The sequence below is a fragment of the Siphateles boraxobius genome, unplaced genomic scaffold (genome assembly GCF_051911475.1).
Source record: "Siphateles boraxobius isolate OS27281-9 unplaced genomic scaffold, OSU_SipBor_1 9, whole genome shotgun sequence".
Classification (NCBI taxonomy): domain Eukaryota; kingdom Metazoa; phylum Chordata; class Actinopteri; order Cypriniformes; family Leuciscidae; genus Siphateles; species Siphateles boraxobius.
The window spans coordinates 19,359,314-19,378,654 of record NW_027509219.1 but is presented as its reverse complement, the minus strand read 5'-3'; the positions used below and the strand labels follow the sequence as shown (position 1 = coordinate 19,378,654).

General features: G+C 36.6%; 2 protein-coding genes across 2 annotated transcripts; one reads left to right on the top strand and one right to left on the bottom strand.

Moving 5' to 3' along the window:
• Positions 1–1,512: 1,512 nt before the first annotated feature.
• Positions 1,513–3,043, bottom strand: cebpb (CCAAT enhancer binding protein beta). Its single transcript, XM_077224281.1, has one exon. It carries the CDS (start codon positions 2,820–2,822, stop codon positions 1,986–1,988), a length of 837 nt encoding a protein of 278 aa, XP_077080396.1. The 5' UTR covers positions 2,823–3,043; the 3' UTR covers positions 1,513–1,985.
• A 4,904-nt stretch (positions 3,044–7,947) lies between these two features.
• Positions 7,948–16,202, top strand: peds1b (plasmanylethanolamine desaturase 1b). The gene is made up of 6 exons (XM_077224345.1): positions 7,948–8,181; positions 11,321–11,440; positions 11,681–11,772; positions 12,237–12,381; positions 12,482–12,694; positions 13,263–16,202. The coding sequence occupies exons 1-6, from the start codon at positions 8,046–8,048 to the stop codon at positions 13,382–13,384; spliced, it is 828 nt and encodes a 275-aa protein (XP_077080460.1). The 5' UTR covers positions 7,948–8,045; the 3' UTR covers positions 13,385–16,202.
• Positions 16,203–19,341: the final 3,139 nt, after the last annotated feature.

Genomic DNA, 19,341 nt, shown 5'->3' with positions numbered 1-19,341 from the left:
ATATTTTTTTAGCCACTTTGGGGTATTTTGGAGAAGCAAGTCGGAAAACGTTTTCCTCCACCAGCATCACATAGTGACCTGGACACTATTCTTGAATAGGAATGGCTTAAAATCCCTCTGGCCACTGTGAAGGACTTGTATCTGTCACTCCCAAGACTTATTGATGCTGTATTGGTCCACCATACTAATAAATTATTGTGGTCTAAAACCAGGAGTGTGTATGTATATATATATACAGACACATATACACACTTTTACATTGTTTTGCAGCCTTTGAAATAGATGTGTGTGGTTTTAGTGATTTTCTATCAGCTCAGCTGCTGTGTATGTGGTGTAAGACCACAGTCCTTCTCACACACAAGAGGAACATTTGTTTTAGAAGTTTAGACTGTTGATCACAAGTTCAGATTACCCACTGATACAAAAATGTAAGCCCCCCCACCCCCCTCCTCCCTCTCTCTCTCACTCTCCCACCTTCTATTGTCATGTTGATAAACTGTTCCTTGTCTACCTACTCGCCTCCCTGACTGACAGGTCAGTCAACCTGTCCATCAGGTTTCATTTCCTCAAACAGTCACACCTCAACTGCTCAGTTTCCCTGTAACAAATGAAGAAATCCCAACCATAGATTTCACATAAAATAGATAAATCAGATACTCTGGTAGACTAGTAAAAATGTAATATGTAATAAATGTAATATACTGTATGTGTGTGATTTCATTTTTAATGAACTGAATCAGGTCCACCTTGGCTAGACTTAAATTTTTATGGTTTCATATATTATCATAAACATGAATATGTATGTATGGATGGATATATGTGTCTGTGTGTGTATGTGTGTGTTATGTATCAGTCATCTGTGTATTAAATTTATTTATTTTGGCAAGATCAAATTTGTAAATAATAAATAATTTAATTCGATTAAAAAGAATTTTTAAGTATTTTTTTTTACTTTTGACAATTGAGTTTGTATATTGATTAAATCCATATTGATAATTTCTCTTATCTAAATCTTCATTTTCACACAAATCAAACCATATCACTGCTTGCTCGTCCACAACGGCCTGTGTTGCCATGTTTAAAATGAGGTCATATCTCACAATTGGCAGGCTTTCTGTTCAGTAAACTGAGTGTTTGTGTGTTTTGAGGGTCTAGAAAGTTCAGTGCTTATCTAGCCTTGAACCGCAGTCTTTAATGGACCGCTGAACTCTTTGGATTGTGGACCCTGCCTGTGTATTTTAGATAACTGTACCTCAAAGTGACTCATGAACACAGATTTCAAAAGATCTCCAAAAATCCAGTCACGAAACAGGAGATTTCTATCAAATAACTGTAAATAATTATTGTGTCTTCAAGTGTACAGGCAAAGTTTCAAATGTATATGTCCTGATAAAAGGAGACTATTAAATGTCAAGTAAACAATAGCATACTGCATATAGTGGAAACTGAATCTCAGCATCTGTGGGTGCTAATACTTTTTGACAGCAGCAAAAAAATGCAGGACACACATGATTTCAATACAGTACAAATCATTTAATTCAATAAAATAGTATATAGCAGTAGACCAGTTGTACCTTTATCATATTTATAAGATTACTTCACTGCGTTTCCAATACTGTTACAATGAGTTGCATCATACCTCTGCAGTAGGCTACAACTCTTCCCATGACAACCACTGCCCCAGATATGGCGAAATGAATTTAAATAACAGAATATTAAACAGTAGATTTCTCACTTTAGAACCCGTACAAAAATACTTTACAGACGAAATACATGACAGGGTTTCCAGATTACCAGAGTTATACCGAGCACACGGTGGCATATTGCGCAATCCAGGCGCACAGTCCACTTTCATGTTTTTTTCTCGGTTGTAAACGCATTGAACGAGCGCTCGCCCGTTTTTCTATCAAGCGCAGACAACTTTTGTTCTAAATTCTGCTCTCTTTGAAAGTCACTGACAGTCATTAAGCACCGCTGGAGTCCCGTCAGCACTGGCCGGTGGCGGAGAGCAGGTTCCGCAGCGTCGCCAGCTCGCGCGACAGCTGCTCCACGCGCTTCTGTAACCGGTCGTTCTCGGCCGCGAGCTCGAGCACTTTGTGCTGCGTCTCCATGTTTCGCATTTTGGCTTTGTCTCTGCTTTTGCGGACGGCGAGATTGTTTCTCTCGCGCCTCTGTCTGTACTCGTCGCTGTCCTTTTCCAGCCTTTTCTTCCCTTTGCCGCCAGAGGCCATTTTGCCGCCCGACTGAGGTGATCTTCCCTTACCTGGCGGCGCAGGTGTACCTGGCGGGCTCGAGCAGGAGGAGGACGCGGTGGAAATGTTTCCTAGGCTGCCGCTCGGAGCGTACTGCAGATACGAGCGCATGTCAAAGCCCCCGGAACCATCCATTGGCGGCTCTTCGTGTCGCCAGTTACTTTTGGCAAAACTGCCCAGAAAGTCTGGGCTGAACACGGCGTCTATGCGCGTCTCCTGTATCTCCGGATACGCCAGCTGGTTATTCGGGTCCCGCTCGGTCAGCGAGATGTAGTTCTTGTAGTTCTGTAACGCTGCTCTCTTGCTCTTGTTTTCCTCGGAGAGAAAGTCGCTGTAGATCCCCAGTGCGCGGTGCCGGGTTTCGTCTTGGTTGGCCGGGTGCTGGAACTGGGACGAAGAGTCCAAATAGATGCTGAAGTCTATGGCTTTCTCGTGCTCAGAAATATCATGAAGCTTCGTCATGGAGCCGTTAGTGGGCTGCTTGCATATGCTGTTGCTGTTCGGACTGCTGCTGGCGTTAGTGCTGTGGAAAGCGAGGTAGTCCCCCTCGTAAAAACCGGCCACTTCCATGGATCTTAACACCCGCCGGATTGCGGCAGGACGGAGATCAGGGTTTCGCCGCCCCTGATAATTTCGCAAGTGTCACTGACGGTCGGCAGTGAAGAACTCACGAGAAAATTCGAGTGTCCAAAAAGCAGAAATAATTAGATGACTTTTGTCTAGTTATGTGGGTGATAGGTTGCCTGGCCAGCGTTCGCTGGAGAGCTCGAGTCAGTTCCCATGCTTCGGATTGGGGTGTTTATAGGGGTGTGAGAGTGGGCGGCGATTTTCTATTTGGAATGTGACGCGTTTTTCTGGTTTGACCGCAGACTCTCAAAACGGAGGTTTGTGAACAGTGTGAATAACAATAGAAAATAAACACGGCATAAACAGATATGTGCCGAGCTAAGGCTTTTTAAAAATTTGTATAAGGAACACATATTTATCAATTTTGAATGAGAATCAGAATGAGTTTTATTGCCAAGTCAAGTGTGCAAACACACAAGGAATTTGTCTCGGTGAAGCTTTCCCCCCCTAATAATTATTATAATAATATATATATATATATATATATATATATATAAACCATATATATATATATATATGAACCACTTTTAAATAAGTGAATGTAATAGGGTCGTATTAATACCATTATACCATTCAAGAAAAAGGTATTTAAACTATTGTTTAAAGTGCATTTATTTTTTATATTTTCATTTACTTCATTAGTTTATTTACTTATGTGCTCTACAGAACTCTACAGACACAACACATAAGTATAAAATTTAAATAAAATATATAACAAATAAAATAAATAGAGTAAAGCTATGAAGCACGTTTCTCGAATGAGCAGTCATTATACTCTTGCCAAGCATGGGGACCTGTCATTATTCAGCCATATTTAACTTGACCAGTCAAAATAATGTCTTTTAGAGCAGTGTTTATCAACGTCAGTCCTCGAGACTTACCTCCTAAAATGTTTTAGATGTCTCCCTAGAAGCTGATGATGAGTTGAATCAGGTGTTTTAATTAGTGAGTCATCTAAAACACTCCTGGTGGGTCGGGGACGGGGTCCCAAGGTCTGGAGTTGAGAAACACAAAAAAAAGAAGAAAAAAAAAGAAGAAGAAGGTTACCACATAATAAAAATAGTAGGATTTTTTTAGAAAATTATTAAAACATTGTTTTCTTACGCAAATTAATTAAGTGGCATGCTTAGGGTTGAAGATATACAGTCCTTGACATAACACAACAAAAATAACATTATAAATAAAACTATTAGCCTACTATACCACAACACTTCTAAGAATGCTCTGTTGACTGATCAGTTGCTAGAACCAGAAGTATCCGTTTTATAACTTAATTTAAAGGTATTTGGTTTTCTATTGACTTCTACAGGCCTGTCATTCTGCAATATTATCCACACACTATATTGCCACATTAAAGTTACTTAATCAGGTTTATTCACTTTATTGATTAATATATCATCATTGTATATAACCGTAAGTTCTCTCCATAGTAACTTAAATTTCAATTTAATAGCTAGTCATTGTCATTTTCTAGGGACAGCACGCAGCAGGCGTTGGCTTCTGCAATGAACTTTAGTTTTTTTCAGTGATGTAGTTAGTCTGCCATCTGGCGGGTAGCTAAAGGATTGCACTACAATAGTTAATTTCATCATTGTCCTCCGCTTCACCATCTTTCTCAATATTTCCGTTGCTTATTCTGTGTCTGAGCATTCCCCTGTGTCACGTATAGTGCAACGAGTTGCAAGAACTGACTCATTAAGCTGCCAGCACTTGAACATATTATATAGCCTACATTTTCATGTCCATTTGATTTCCAATATTGTGTATTTATTATTTTATTCTTATTTAATATTGTAATAATTTATCACCATATCATATTTTATTTTACACATTCAGTGATGCAAATCCTTCATCAAAACACATATTTATATGGGGTTCATTTTTATTTTTACCAAATACAATTTTTAATTATAAAATAACATTTAGCCATTCAAGTATTCAGGTAATTTATTGTCACTGTGTAGCACAATGAAATTACTCTTGTGACAACCCCAAAGGTGTATTAAAAAAAAAAAAAGATCAAGAGAAAAATATCCATTTAAAATAAAACAGCAGAAGTAGGCATAGTTAACAATACATGTACTAAGATACAAATAAATAAATACATTCAAGATGAAATAGTTAATAAATAAAAATAATTAACATTACAATATAATAAATAAATGCAATATAAAGGGTAAACTGAATCATAATACAAAATATTTCAAATTTGCTCAGAATATTGTCAAAATGCCATATCCATTATTAATGCAAGGGTACCAATATTATTGTACAACTGTAGCCTATAGCATGAATTATTATTGCACTTGAACAGTGAGTCACACATTGCCAACAACCTTATTATACATGGTCAAACAGGGAGATATCAGAGTTTAACATGGTTATTGCTTTTGGAAAAAAAAAACAGTTTTTTAGTCTGTTTGTGCCTAAACGGATAGACCGAAAGCGCCTGCCGGATAGGAGGAGCTGAAACAAGTTATAACAAGGGTGAGTGATGTCCTTGATGATGTTATTAGCCCAATGACAGCCGTATCATCTGCAAATTTGACCAGAATGTTCCACTCATGCGTAGCTTGACAGTCATGGGAAAAAAGTGCAAAAAGGAGGGGGCTTAGCACCAGTGGCGGTTCTAGAGGGGGGGCCGGGGGGGCCCGTGCCCCTGTGACAACAAGTTTGGCCCGCCTTGTGGCCCCCCTAAATGTGGAGTGTGAAATAATTTTTACAAAACTGTTTTTTGCTATCTTTGTTATCGTTGTATGCATATTATTTTTTTTTATTATTCTATCTTTGTGGATTTGCTTGTTCACGTGACAATTCGCATCACATTCGCGGGAATCGCGGCAGAATAACGTACGTCTCCTGCACGCGAGAGAGGAGAGAAGGAGAAAGCTGGTCAGTTGCAAGTTCATTCTATATGTGCGTATCGGGTGTGCGATGTGTATTGTCTATTAAAATATTGTAATACTTGTTTTAACTATGTACGAGGCACTGTGAGCTGACATCGCATTTGTCTCTCGTCCTTTCACTGCTGTGTGCGGTTCATAGAGGCTATGTCCCCAAATTAGTTTATGTCTTATATCATATTATGTTCTTATATTAGAATATCAAATCAGCAAGAGTGCCGTTTTCCCGTGCACAATTGCAACTGTGATATTGATGTTATACAACAGTTAAATTAACAATAAGTTAACATGAGTTACTTTTTAGACACAATATTGTCAATATTGTTTGTTTTCCCTTTATTTCGCCGACTAGAATTTGAAAATGAAACCGTAGCAGAGTCTCAATGCAACAGACAGCGATGATTTATTGACTGAAATCCGCGTTTTGAAGGAATCACTTGCTCCTTTCCCGAATGAATCAGCCGTTTGAACGAATCGGTTGAATGAATGAATCCCTCAACTCACTTCTGTGACTTTCCGCCGCCTACTGGCGGTTTTAGTTTCATATTTAAAGTACCCTTTAATTAAAACGTTAAAATTAGAAATCATTTCATGTTTAAATATTGATTTAAAAAAAAATCTCATAGCTTTATTTATGCAATTGTGAATGGAATGTAAATATATTAATGCCGCTTCTGTGTCACCTCTGCACTGCAAACATCGATTTTGATTGAATGAATTAATTTGACTGGTAACAGTGGTACTGTATAATTATTGTATAATTAAGTATTATTCTATAAATAAGGATAATTACTGTATAATTTGAATGTTAGTATTTGACATAAAAGGTGATTCATAAATCTAAATAAGTTTAGAAAGAATGTCCATATATAGGTGAAAATGCCCCTGGAAATCAATTTAAGGTGGCAAATTAAATTAATTAAAATGAATTTCGGTCCCTGCTGTTAACTGACCACTGCATAGAATATTAAAAAATATGAATATCTTTGTGAGTCTGCTGTCAACAACAGGCCTAAACCAGCCATGGCACCAGCACAAAAACACAATCAGTAAAATATCATCTAATTATCAACAAAACATTGAAAATATTGAGATATATTTTTGTCAATATTGCACACCCCTAATGTACGGTATGAATTTTGATTTCTTCAGGTCTTAAAACGCCTTAAATTTGACTTTAAAAAGTGTGCAGGAACCCTGTAAACGGTTAGTAGTTACCTAGCAAGTCAGTTATTTTCAGTAAATGAATTAATAATCTTCTTGGTCCCCATTGCTTTTGCTCTATAGTTCTCACCAAAATGCAGAGAAAGAAGGACATCATGTCAATTACAGTTACTGTGACTAATACTGAATATGTAATGCAAATGTAAAAATATAATGGAAATGCAAATACATTGTTGAATGATTATAAACATGGTATTTTGCCTGTTAATGCCTGCAGTGCAGAAAATTATATGACAACAATAAGGTCTAAATGTAACTGGCCCCTCTAACAGTACAACTGGCCCCAGCTTGGCCCCCCCAGTTGAAATGGTCTAGAACCGCCACTGCTTAGCACACATGTACGTGCCATCTCCTTTTGTGTTCCACTGAAGAAAAGGTGTCATTCGGGTTAGGAACAAAACAAGGGTGACAATGATGACAGAATTTATTATTTGGAATATATATTAGCCTACTACTTTGAATGGAGTGTGAAGTCCAGCTTCCCCTCTCCCACTTAACCCATGACATCCAGAGAGGTGGAACTGGATGTCATTTGCCTCTGCAATGAGCACCACTTGCTTTTTTTGTCTGCTATTTGTTCTGCACAGACTGTATTTCACATCTACTCCTTTGACTTGTGAAGTAGGCCTAACATTTATATATATATATATATATGTATATATATATATATATATATATATATATATATATATATATATATATATATATATTTTTTTTTTTTACTTAACGTAATAAAAAATAATATTTTGACAACGCACTAAAATACCAGCATCCACAACTGTACATTAAAGCAAATAAAATTAATAACTTCCAGTATAGCCTCTTTTCTGATTGGTTGCATCCGGGTGGGGTCAGGACATTCTTTTTTTCTAATTGGTCGTCACGTTTGTTATGAAAACTTAGTGAATTGCTGATTGGCTGAATGCTGCAGCGCGACGAACGCAATTGGTGGAGGGAGGAAACGCGGAACAGGGCGGACAGGGACGTGGAGTTGAAGATGCGGAATTAACGCATCCGCTGCGCCCGAACTGGACTGAATATGGCGAGCACCGAGAGCAAAAGTGGGTCTTCGGAAAACTTTCACACACCCGAGCCTAGTAGAGTGGCTCAGCCGGGCGCGAGATGGGGTCCACAGCATGCAGGTGCTCGAGAGCTCGCGGAGTTATACTCGCCAGGTAAGAATTTAAACCGGTTTTTAGATTTCCCGTCGGCGCCGGTAGCCGCTTGCCGCTGCCCACACCGGGGATTGAACAGACTGCCAACCACGAGTTTCCCTTAAGCAGCTCCGGACAGCACGGCCACGAAGCTGTAGCATTTGCCTCGTAGTCTAGAGTAACGTTAGTCGGGTTTTAAAGGGCATGTTGCGGAGCGCGTGTACATTCAGTCTGGGGTCTCTGCGGGGACAAACACTACGCAGCATAGTGTGGCATATATGGATTAATAAGTAATGTTTATGTGCATCAAACAGGGAGTTTGAACGAGCTCAACGCCCTATCGGTGATGCCAGTCATCAGATGAGTCGAACACAATTGTCTGTGGTAAATTTGACCAAAATAGGTGATTAATCATGTCTTGTGAGATTATCTATCTCGTATGTTCCCAAGGGATGTAAATCTGTGTTAGAAATAGTTGTGGTACTTGTAGCTGTCAGATAGCTGCTACTAACAGGAGATCTCTTTGATTTCACGCTTACCACATAGATTACTCGTACTCAGTTATGTTTTGCTAGTTAAAAAAAGTTTAACACATATAAAACATGAACGGCATTTTAGGAAAAAACATAACTTGTGACTTAATAGAAGAAGCTGCTGTTTTTTTCTACACGTCGCGGGTCGCCTCTTCATGGGTTCCGCTAATATTGACATCACATGACTAGTAGTTGCTATGCAACTGGCCGCTTTACTACCTAAAACAATACTGTTTATTTAATTTAGCTGATGCAGACAGTGTTTGTGATTTACAAAGCATAAATGTAAAAGCTAATGTGAATAAAACAAGTAAAACTAATGTCAAACAAAACATGACAGCAGAGCCACGTAAAAAGCTGTCTAAATCTCCTAGCTCAATTATAAATTTTCACAGCTCATGTTGTCTGAAGTTTTTTGTCTACTGAAATTACTTAGAAAGATATTTTTGCAGCGTTTCGTCAGCAAAACCATCAAAAAACACATTAAATAATAGTACAACCCACTGAAGAGATGTAGTCTATGGTCTATGTCACAAAAGATGGTGCTGCTGTGAATAAGGTCTATAGTCTATATTATAGTTATGCAGCTCACACAGAAGTCACTTTTAAACCAAGTTGCTTTCTGTAGGCAAATTGCAAATTCGCATGATCATCTTGAATCCTCTGCGAAATCTCCATTCCCCATCACAGGGATTCCTATTTATGGCTGCATTTATCCCGCAAATATTCGCAGAAGAACGTTAAATGTGTCCGCACCATAAGAAAACAAAAAGATAAACAAACATCTTTGATGTGGAGCAACAGCAATTAGTAAAGAAGCCTTATGCATCAAGCTAAAAAGTATCTGTACTAAGTACCAAAACCACTGGTACTATTGAATATTGAATAAGAAACTTCTAAATATAAACAAAAACATACTGAGTGCACCTTTAAGGACAGTTTCGGGTTGACTCTTTGTTTTTATTTCAATTGGAATGGCTGTTCACAGATATGAATAACAACAAAGTAATTTATAGCATTAGTACAACAGGGTCCACAAAACCATCAGCCCACAATAGATGACTAGTTTGTGTGCAGTAAATCTGAATACCGTGGAAGGAGGATTTCCATCAGTACCAGCAGGGAACAGTGGACATTGTGTGGAGGATAAATGCTGGATACAAACACAAAAACAGAACAGGAGCGGAAACACAAGAGAACAGTAAGCACTGAGCAGAGCAGTGTGAGGGTGTGGTAGGTGTGACAGGTATGAGTTTGTTATAGTTTGTGTGGGTGGGGTGGTGCAGTTCAATGTCAAATCGAGCAAGACCAATGTGGGTTTCTGGGTAGCATGAGATTCACTGCTTCTCTAACTTCACATCAGTGTCCTCTGATAGCATTGTCCTGTTTACAGTCACTTTGGTGACTGTTCAGGCTCTCAGTATTTCGGTATCAGATTAACTCAGAATGTATCGGTCACCCTGGAACAAAACACAGCAGTATTTCTAGATTCTGTCAACTGTGGTGTGAATCATGTTCTTTTCTGCAAAGTGGTTCTGCACTGAATTCAGGGCAAAGGTGAATTTGCCCTCGGCACAAAATTGTTGTAGCTGTGCAAAGAAACAATGTGACTTTGTTGTGAGCATTGCTTTGATAAATGCTCTCAGCCATAACCATCTGTCTCGATCTGTTATAAACATCTATTCAAATATGCTTTCTCAACAGTTTCTATGATAATGATGCTGTATTTTTGGAATATTAGTGACCAGTATTGTAGATATAGTTACTTTTTCATGTTGCTGTATTGTTGATTTGATTTTACTTTTATGTACAGCAAACAAGTTGGTACTTCATTAAAGTTACTTCACTGAGACACTGTGGAGACTCTGAAGTTAGCGTACTCTCTAGGCCACTTTGGATATAAACTTATTTGAACTTAAAACTCTCTTTCTTTCTCTCTCTATATATATGAACATATGTGTGTGTGTATGTATGTATTTATTAACAATTTGTACCTTCCATAACTATTTACAAACAGATTCCAACATTGCCATTTTGGTGGGTGAATGGCAGGTGAATTAAGACTTTTCATTTTAAAATTTGTGTTATTTTTATTAAAAAAAACTTCACATTAGTGAAATGTAACTTCACATCTCCCATAGATATAATTTTAATAATGGCAGCAAAGTACTAATTTGTTTGTTGTTTTACTCCCATATTTGTTACAAAAAGTGCATGTCATTGTTTTCAAAATTATATATGAAATGAACCGGTGCATCACACTGTGCGTCACATATTTCTCATATTTTGTTTGGTGGCCTAATGCCAAAAACGTCAATGTGTCACCACAACATTCTGTTGAAAAAAACTTCTGATGATAACCTTTGAAAATGTCAAGTGTGCTAGTTGACATATTTTCAGTATTAGCTTATTTATATGTCTTTTATTTGAATTGTACTCATCATATCAACATATCGTTCTTACAGTCTGTTTTTAAATAATATGTTATGCGGCGGTTCCTATTAAAGTTTTATTTATTCACCAAAGACAATTTTTACTCAAATGTGCTGTTATTTTGCTGTTACTTTTGGACCCTGCTGACTAAAGACTGCTATTTAAAAGGTCTCAACTCCGTCTATTTCTCACAGGAAAAAGATGCCAGGAATGGCTCAGTGTGCTTCTTTGCTTTACCCTCATGGCCTTCAACGTCTGTTACCTGGTAACATACTTCCACCTGGGACACATCTGGTACATCCTTCTGGGCATCGGTTGGTACAATAAACAAACCCACACATGCATCAATGTTTAATAAAGTAGTGGTAGAAGTTGCAAAGTACAACTCTGAAATTCCCAGTATTCAAGAATGGCACTTTTTTTTTTCTCTGTGTTTTAAATCACTAGCAACTACCAAAAACAGCTTTTTATGGGAACTGTTAGCCATTTTGGTTAATAATAGGATTTAGAGATTGTTTTCATGCTGAGATTCTGCTGTGTGTGTGTGTGTGAAGTGGCAGGGATCCTCACAGCAGACTTTGCCTCTGGTCTGGTCCACTGGGGTGCTGACACATGGGGTTCGGTGGATCTGCCCATCGTTGGGAAGGTACATGAGTGAAACACCCTTTTTTTTAAAGAGTTTTTAAGGTAAAAAATTTAATAAATTACTTTGAGAAGAAATAGATATTGAACCACTTGATCACAAGTAGATTTCTAGGACATTTAAAAAAAATATATTTTTTTTACTTTAAACATCTTTTAAGGCCAATTCACACTGCTCTGACATACACCGACCAACGGCGAAAGTCACCAGATTACAGTATCACTTCTGTAACACAGATTCAACATGTTAATCCTGCAATAACAAGCGCCGACCGGTTAACACACTGATTCAACAAAACCCGATGAATGTCTTTGTTGGTGTTGGTGGACTTCGGTCAGTACAGTGTGAATTGGCCATTAAATGTCTTTAAGAAAATATGAATCTCAGGAAAATATTCTCAACTACTAAATTGTGCTAGCATAATAACTTATCTTAAAATAACATGTCCTGTGTTTGTTGGACCCCAGGCCTTCATTCGTCCATTTCGAGAGCACCACATTGATCCAACAGCTATAACGCGCCATGATTTCATTGAGACAAATGGTGATAACTGTATGTTAACTATCATCCCTCTCGCTAACATGGCCGCAAACTTCTTGATGCTCTCACCAGGTAAGACATCAGACATATTATCTGTCCAATCCAGAGACAAATGATGAACCACATTAATTTATGACTCAGTTTCTCATATTGTGCTGTTCTCTCTCTTCAGCGGAGATCTATCGAAACTACCCATGGTACTGTTACGTCTTTTCTTTATCCATTTTTGTTACACTGACCAATCAGATTCACAAATGGTCGCACACATATTTTGGGCTCCCCCGCTGGGTGACGTTTCTTCAGGACTGTTACATCATTTTACCACGGAAACACCACAGAGTTCACCACGTTTCACCTCATGAAACCTACTTCTGCATTACCACAGGTATACTCGCACACAATACACCTTTGTATAGTAAGTTCAAAAGAACAGCATTGATTTGAAATATAAATGTTTTGTAACGTGTATTTATTAATTCAAAAAGATATTCAAAATGCAGTGCATTGCATGCATACAATAACAAAGGCATATGGTGTAACTAATATGCAGAAGAAAAAAAACAGGAAATGAAATCAGATAGAGGACTACTACAGACCCCTCATGAGTGTGATATTACCCAAAAACCTAAAGATATTTATCAATATATAAATACCAATTTTTGCGAAAAAATACTTTTAACTTCAAAAGTGTATTAAAAACTGTATTTAAAAATGTATCAAGCCGAGGCATTCGAGAGTTAAAGTAAATTAATATAAAAAGCCTTTATTTCATCATGGCAAACATTTTTTTTTGAAAATGGTATATAAGATTTTACAAAACCTTATGAAAGAATGTTTTCATTCTAGATTTTTTAAGATTTTACATTTTATTTATCACTGACCCTAAATTATATATAAATTTACTTCAGATATACAATTACATGTCATTGACCCGAATGCATTTGAATGTGCAGGCTGGTTGAACTATCCTCTAGAGAAACTGGGTTTCTGGAGAAACCTGGAAGATCTGATCCAGAGCCTGACAGGAGAGAAACCCAGATCAGATGACCTCAGATGGGCCCAGAAAACCAAGTAATCTTCCTCTGCCACCGACCCACCTCCCCTACCTCAGACCTGCTTATAGGAGAAGTCTTTTTTCTCTGTCTACTTGTCCTCCCTCAGACAGAACAAGAGGAATGGCAAGATATCAAAGCCCAAATTAGAAAGCCATCAATTCTTAGCAAAAGTTGAGAGAATGGGGTTGACAAAGAAATTGAAAGCAATATCCCACCCTGCTCACTCTAAAGACCCAAACATCCAAATCCTTGTTGAAAACTTGAGACTTCTGTGAAATATTTAAAACTATTCCAAGTGCAAAAAAAAAAAAAAAACCGAATTTAAAATGTCAATACTTGAACAAAGTGGGCTCTTTTCTGGACACCTTCTTATCTTTCAGCTGCTCAAGGCTTTGCTGACTAGCTTGTTTCTAAGGGACTGGCCTCTGCACTTTTGGGTTTGGTCTTTGGGACTGATATCTCTTGCTCTCACCCTTCACTCGTTTGGGGTTTAAGTGCAGTAAACTCAAGGCATTTTGGTTCTTTCACCGCAGAGGGCTGAAAACCGCTGTCTTCATCTGTTGCTTGTGTCTGAACGGACAGAGCAGCATCATATGCAGTCTTACTTCAGTACGCCTTAAAAGACAAATCGCAAGAAACTTGCTTTGCTCTGCCTCATCCTGTTCCTTACATTCATTTTTTCATTATTAATACATTCTTTTGAAGCACATTTGCAAATTCAGAGGTGCTGAAAGCAGTTAGCTCTTGATCAAGAGGTGTATATTAGAAGTATTTTACACGTAGGTCAATATTTAGGTTAATAATGTCTGTGAATAAGCAATGGTGTCCTCACAGATATCAAAACCCATGAGACACTCAGAATAGGCCTTATAAGTATCCATATTTATCTTGTATTAACTTCATTGTAGGCTAGGTTGACCAGCTGACTGACGCAAACTTAAACTTGCACTCCATTGCTTGGGTTTAAGGTCTGCATACATTGTTACTTAACAGTTTAATGCTCAACTTAACACTAGCATGTTAAATTTTAATAATAATATGAAATGTTAAAGGTGGTTACAGCATGATGAAAAGGACAGATTTAACATCTAGCTGTATAGTGACTTATAACTACTACTAACTGCTTACTTAATGAGCGTTATATACATTCTCTATTATAAAGCTGCAATGACAATGGATTTGAAAAATATTTATTTACTTGACTTTGTATTTTTAATTATTAAAAAAAACATAAGTTAATCTTTCACTAATGGAAAAAAAAAGTTCTTTGCTTTGCTTTGGAAAATGTGTTGCTACCTAAGCCATGTAGTTTAGACGGTGTTTATCATGTTGTCTTATAAGAGGAAGTTGAAGAAGTAATGAACAATTTAATATTTTATATCACATCTAACATAATTGTGATTATTTTTGTTGTGCCATTTGGGGGTATTAGTTTAATTATATTTTTTTGCACAAAAAAACAAGTTTGCCCTTAAAAACTGAAAAGGTCAACCTAAACGAGTTATAGCTTAGTAGTTTTATGCTTATGTGCATTTTCATGCCAAAACCTTGTTACTGTCAGCCGGAATGTGGCAATTGTTGTGTTTCAATAGGTCAGTTTGGTGATGGTACATGTTTAAAATAGGTCAGCTTTATAGAAGGTCAGAGAACATGTTTTAGAGAGCAAATTCATTTGTCCAATATGTAAAACTGTTACAAAGGTGTCAGCCAGAACTGTAAAAAAACAAAACGTAAATGAGGTGTTTTGAGCTGATTCATAATGTGTCATGTTACATCTTATTTTCCTCCTTTTTATGAATTGAATATTGTAGTATTTTTCACAGTCAACTAATAGCTTATATATTTCTATGCTAATATGAGATGCCAAACTTATTTTTGCTCAGCTAATAGATCTGTTGTGGTGTGTTTGGTCGGTGTTTATTTGAAGAAAACACTCCAGTGGCGATGTTCACTGTACAGGGAACTGAAGCTTAAACCAATTACTTTGATTTTGTAAAATGTTACATTTGCCATTGGATTTCACTTAATTTTGTATTTTTAGTTTCCAATGAGTCTTTATTATGACATTATTTTCTCCTAAATTTTACATTGCGGAATGGAACGATCATATCATAATAACATATCTCAACCTTTTCTTTTATTTGTAATGTACTGATCATGAAGGATTTCACCAGCTGTAACATTTCTTGATTTGAAATGGTGGAAGAAGTGAGTTGGAGCAGCCAGTGATCGTGATGTGTTGATGCAATAAAGACTTCTGTGCTTTTGTCTGGTCAAGCTTAGTGTTCTGCAGGTATAATTGTGGTTCTATAAACCCAATTTAGGAAATTACTTAAAAAAATGTTACTAGTTTGTTGTGAAATGTATGAAAGAGATTGTGGTAATATGGCGATTGTATTATCGAAAATGCAAGATTAGAGTGTTAAAGACCTTCTCGTTGAGTCCCCTTTCTTTCCATGCACAGTGTAACAGTATGTGGCTTTGAGAAGACTGAACTAATCACATTGTACTTGCACAAAAATATCATACTGTCCTTCAGATAACAAAGCAAAGCCGATCCCTTATTCACCGGGGTCATTTGAATGATGACCTTTGGCATTCACAATTGTTACTGAATGTTTGTTTTTACTGATTTGTTGGGAGAAGCCTTTTAAAAATGCTATCTCGGCTGATTTTGCAATTCACCTCATAGTCTCACAATCAGCAAGTTTTCGTAGGACGGCTACTTGTTGAAAACTGAAAATAACGCCTTAAACATTTTCGTTGTTTCTTGTTTTGAAAACTTTTATGTCATTAAGTTCATATTTATAATAAAACTAATAAAGAACTGGAAAGACCTGTGGCCTGATTTGTGCTTTTTATCCTGCTTATGTTGGGTCATTGAAGACGTTTATTCTTTATTCTTCAGTACACATCATACACAGGGCTGTCAGCAGATGGACAACAGGTTAAGGGGATTTACAAACATTATACTCAAGGACATGTCCACTCAACTTTGACTTGACCCTCAATGCTAAATAATGTTTGTATTCAACAAGCTGACTTATTAGAATGATGCCATTTATTTGTAAAACTGAACATGTGACATTCCTTTGTGTTCTTTCTTTTACCTTTCACCTTCATTTCAAAGTTCAATCACTCTCTCTCTCTCTCTCACTCACACACACGTTGCAATGTTTATGACTTCACATTGTGACTGAACCAAAAAATAAATAAATAGAGGTGTTTAACACCAGAACAGATTGCAACACTTCATAGTGATACATGATACACTGTTATCAGATTACTTATGATTTATATACATGTAAATAATACATTTATATTTAGATCATGGATTGCGGAAGCCGGGCTTCCGTCCAGGCCTACAGGCCCGGGCTACTTTTGACGTCTGGTACAAATATGACATACAAAAATACATATGTATGGAAGATTTATCATTAAAAGATGATTCAAAAAAAGATATCATTCAAACGATGATATTATTCAAACTCGCATGCTTTAATGACAATAATTCGGCTATGTCTATGATAGTGATCGACCGATGTATCGGTTTACCGATATTTTTCCCGATATTTAAGCATTTTCCCATAATCGGGAATCGGTTTTGTAATATCGGATTTTCCGATAAACGGCGCCATCTTGTGGCCGTTTTGAGAATTCCGCCATTGCAGCCCGCGTCTGAGGAGATCAGTCAATAACAACTCTGTGCACAGGTAAAGTATATGTTCTACTTGCTTTGCTTTAATTATTCAACTTTATTTAACATAACAGACATGCAGAAATGAGATTTGAGACATAAATTCCTGATATAGTTTATTTATGCAGCTTGGTTCTAAAAAATTGAGACGAACTCATTGAGCCACGTAGCGTAATCCGTCACGTCCTTCCCCAATAAAGACGTAACTTTACACTAATTAAATAAAACAGTCATGAATGAGTGCATGTTGAAAATAAAAGCGCTGAATTTAATTCTCTATCTGTTGTATTTGCTCACCATTAGTCTCGAAAAAAAAGTTCGTTCATATTGCTGAGCATACACTGGGTTGATGATCAGGAATGCTCTAGCACGGCCAGTCGGCCACTGAATGAAACTTTTGACAAGATTATCTTGTTTAAACACCCTAGATTATATTATCATTTACTACATAGCAATTATTTCGCTAATAGACATCTAAATATACCGCTTTGTGGAAATTAATTATTTATTATCTGCACGCGCGATCGCGGTTGAGTAACGTATAGCCTAATGTTATAGTTATGTGTAAATGCATAGATAAACAGCACTTTGTCATAAAGCATTTCATGATCTAGACCGACAAAAATATTAATAATAATTAATAACATACTAGTTGGAAAATGCAATGATGTATATGCTGTTTTGTTTGTTACTTTCCTGATGTTATAGGCTATTCCAGCTAATATTATGCAGTGAATTAATATTACCCAGTGAATTATTCCTCGCTCTTAGTTTAAACCTATTAAACGGCACATAAACCTTCTAAAACTGTTTAAAATGAATTACATTTCTGCAAAGGTGATATGACTCCCCTGTCAATTATTTTTTCCACAAGAAAACATTAGACTTTTAACATTTATTTTGCCTATTGTTAACATTGTTGCTGCTGATGCTTATAAATGATATGTATAATTTAGATATAAATTATATAATGTAATTATATAAATGTTTTTATTGTAATTTGATTAGTTTACCATTTATGAAAACAAATAAACATATCCAAATATGTTAGAATAGTTTTTGTGCTTTATTTTTTACCTCATCAAAGCTTTTATTTTTAAACAAAGTGCACTTTATTTTTTGGACTCAGACCCCTCTATTTATTTGTGTATAAATATCAAGGTTTTTTTTTTGTATGCAAGGAGGGAGTGATTCTTATAAATAAAATGGTTTGTTCAGTTCAGTTCATTTGTGTTGTAATAATTGTGCCAAAAACAGAAGTATAACAGTAAATAAATATCGGTTCTGCATATCGGTTATCGGGCACATACACATGCAAATAATCTGTATCGGTATCGGTTATAAAAAATCAATATCGGTCGATCACTAGTCTATGAAACCTTTGAAATTACAATCACAATTACAAATCATTCTATTTCATAACTTTAAACTGTAAAGTTTTTAACAATATTGTTGAATGGATAAAAGGAAATTTTCTCTTTTTTAGGATTTAAAAAAAAATTATATTCATAATTTAAACATTAGTTTTTTTGTCTCTTGGTCACCAAGGCAGGATTTATTTTATCAAAAATACAGTGACAACAGTAATATTATAATTTATTATTACAATTTAAAATAACTAATCTGAATATATTTTAAAATGTAATTTCTTTTCAGCAGTCATTACTGCAGTCTTCACTGTCACAAGATCCTTCAGAATTCATTCTAAAATGCAGATTTTCTGCTCATTATTATCAATGTAGAATTTTCTTTTCAAGTTTCTTTGATAAATAGAATGATGAAAATTCAAAAGAACACCATTTATTTTAAATTGAATGTGTCCTAGCTGAATAAAAGTATTTTTTCCAACAAAAAAAAAAAGAAGTATTTCTTTAATTCAGCAAGGACACATTGCAGATTTGTCGGCTGCACATCCATGATGTGAATCTCCCGTGCCACCACATCACTATTAGATTGAGATCTGGTGACTCTGAAGGCCATTTGAGTTTAGTGACCTCATTGCCATGTTCAAGAAACCAGTTTAAGATGATTTGAGCTTTGTGACGGCGCGTTATCCTGCTGGAATCAGCCATCAGAAGATGGTACGCTGTGGTCATAAAGGGAAGGACATGCAGCAACAATACTCAGGTAGGCTGTGGCATTTAAATGATGCTCAATTGGTATTAAGGGGCCCAAAGTGTGCCAAGAAAATATCCTCTACACCTTAACAACACCAGCACCAGCCTGAACCGTTCTGTTTAAATTTGATACAATTCTGACCCTACCACCTGAATGTCGCAG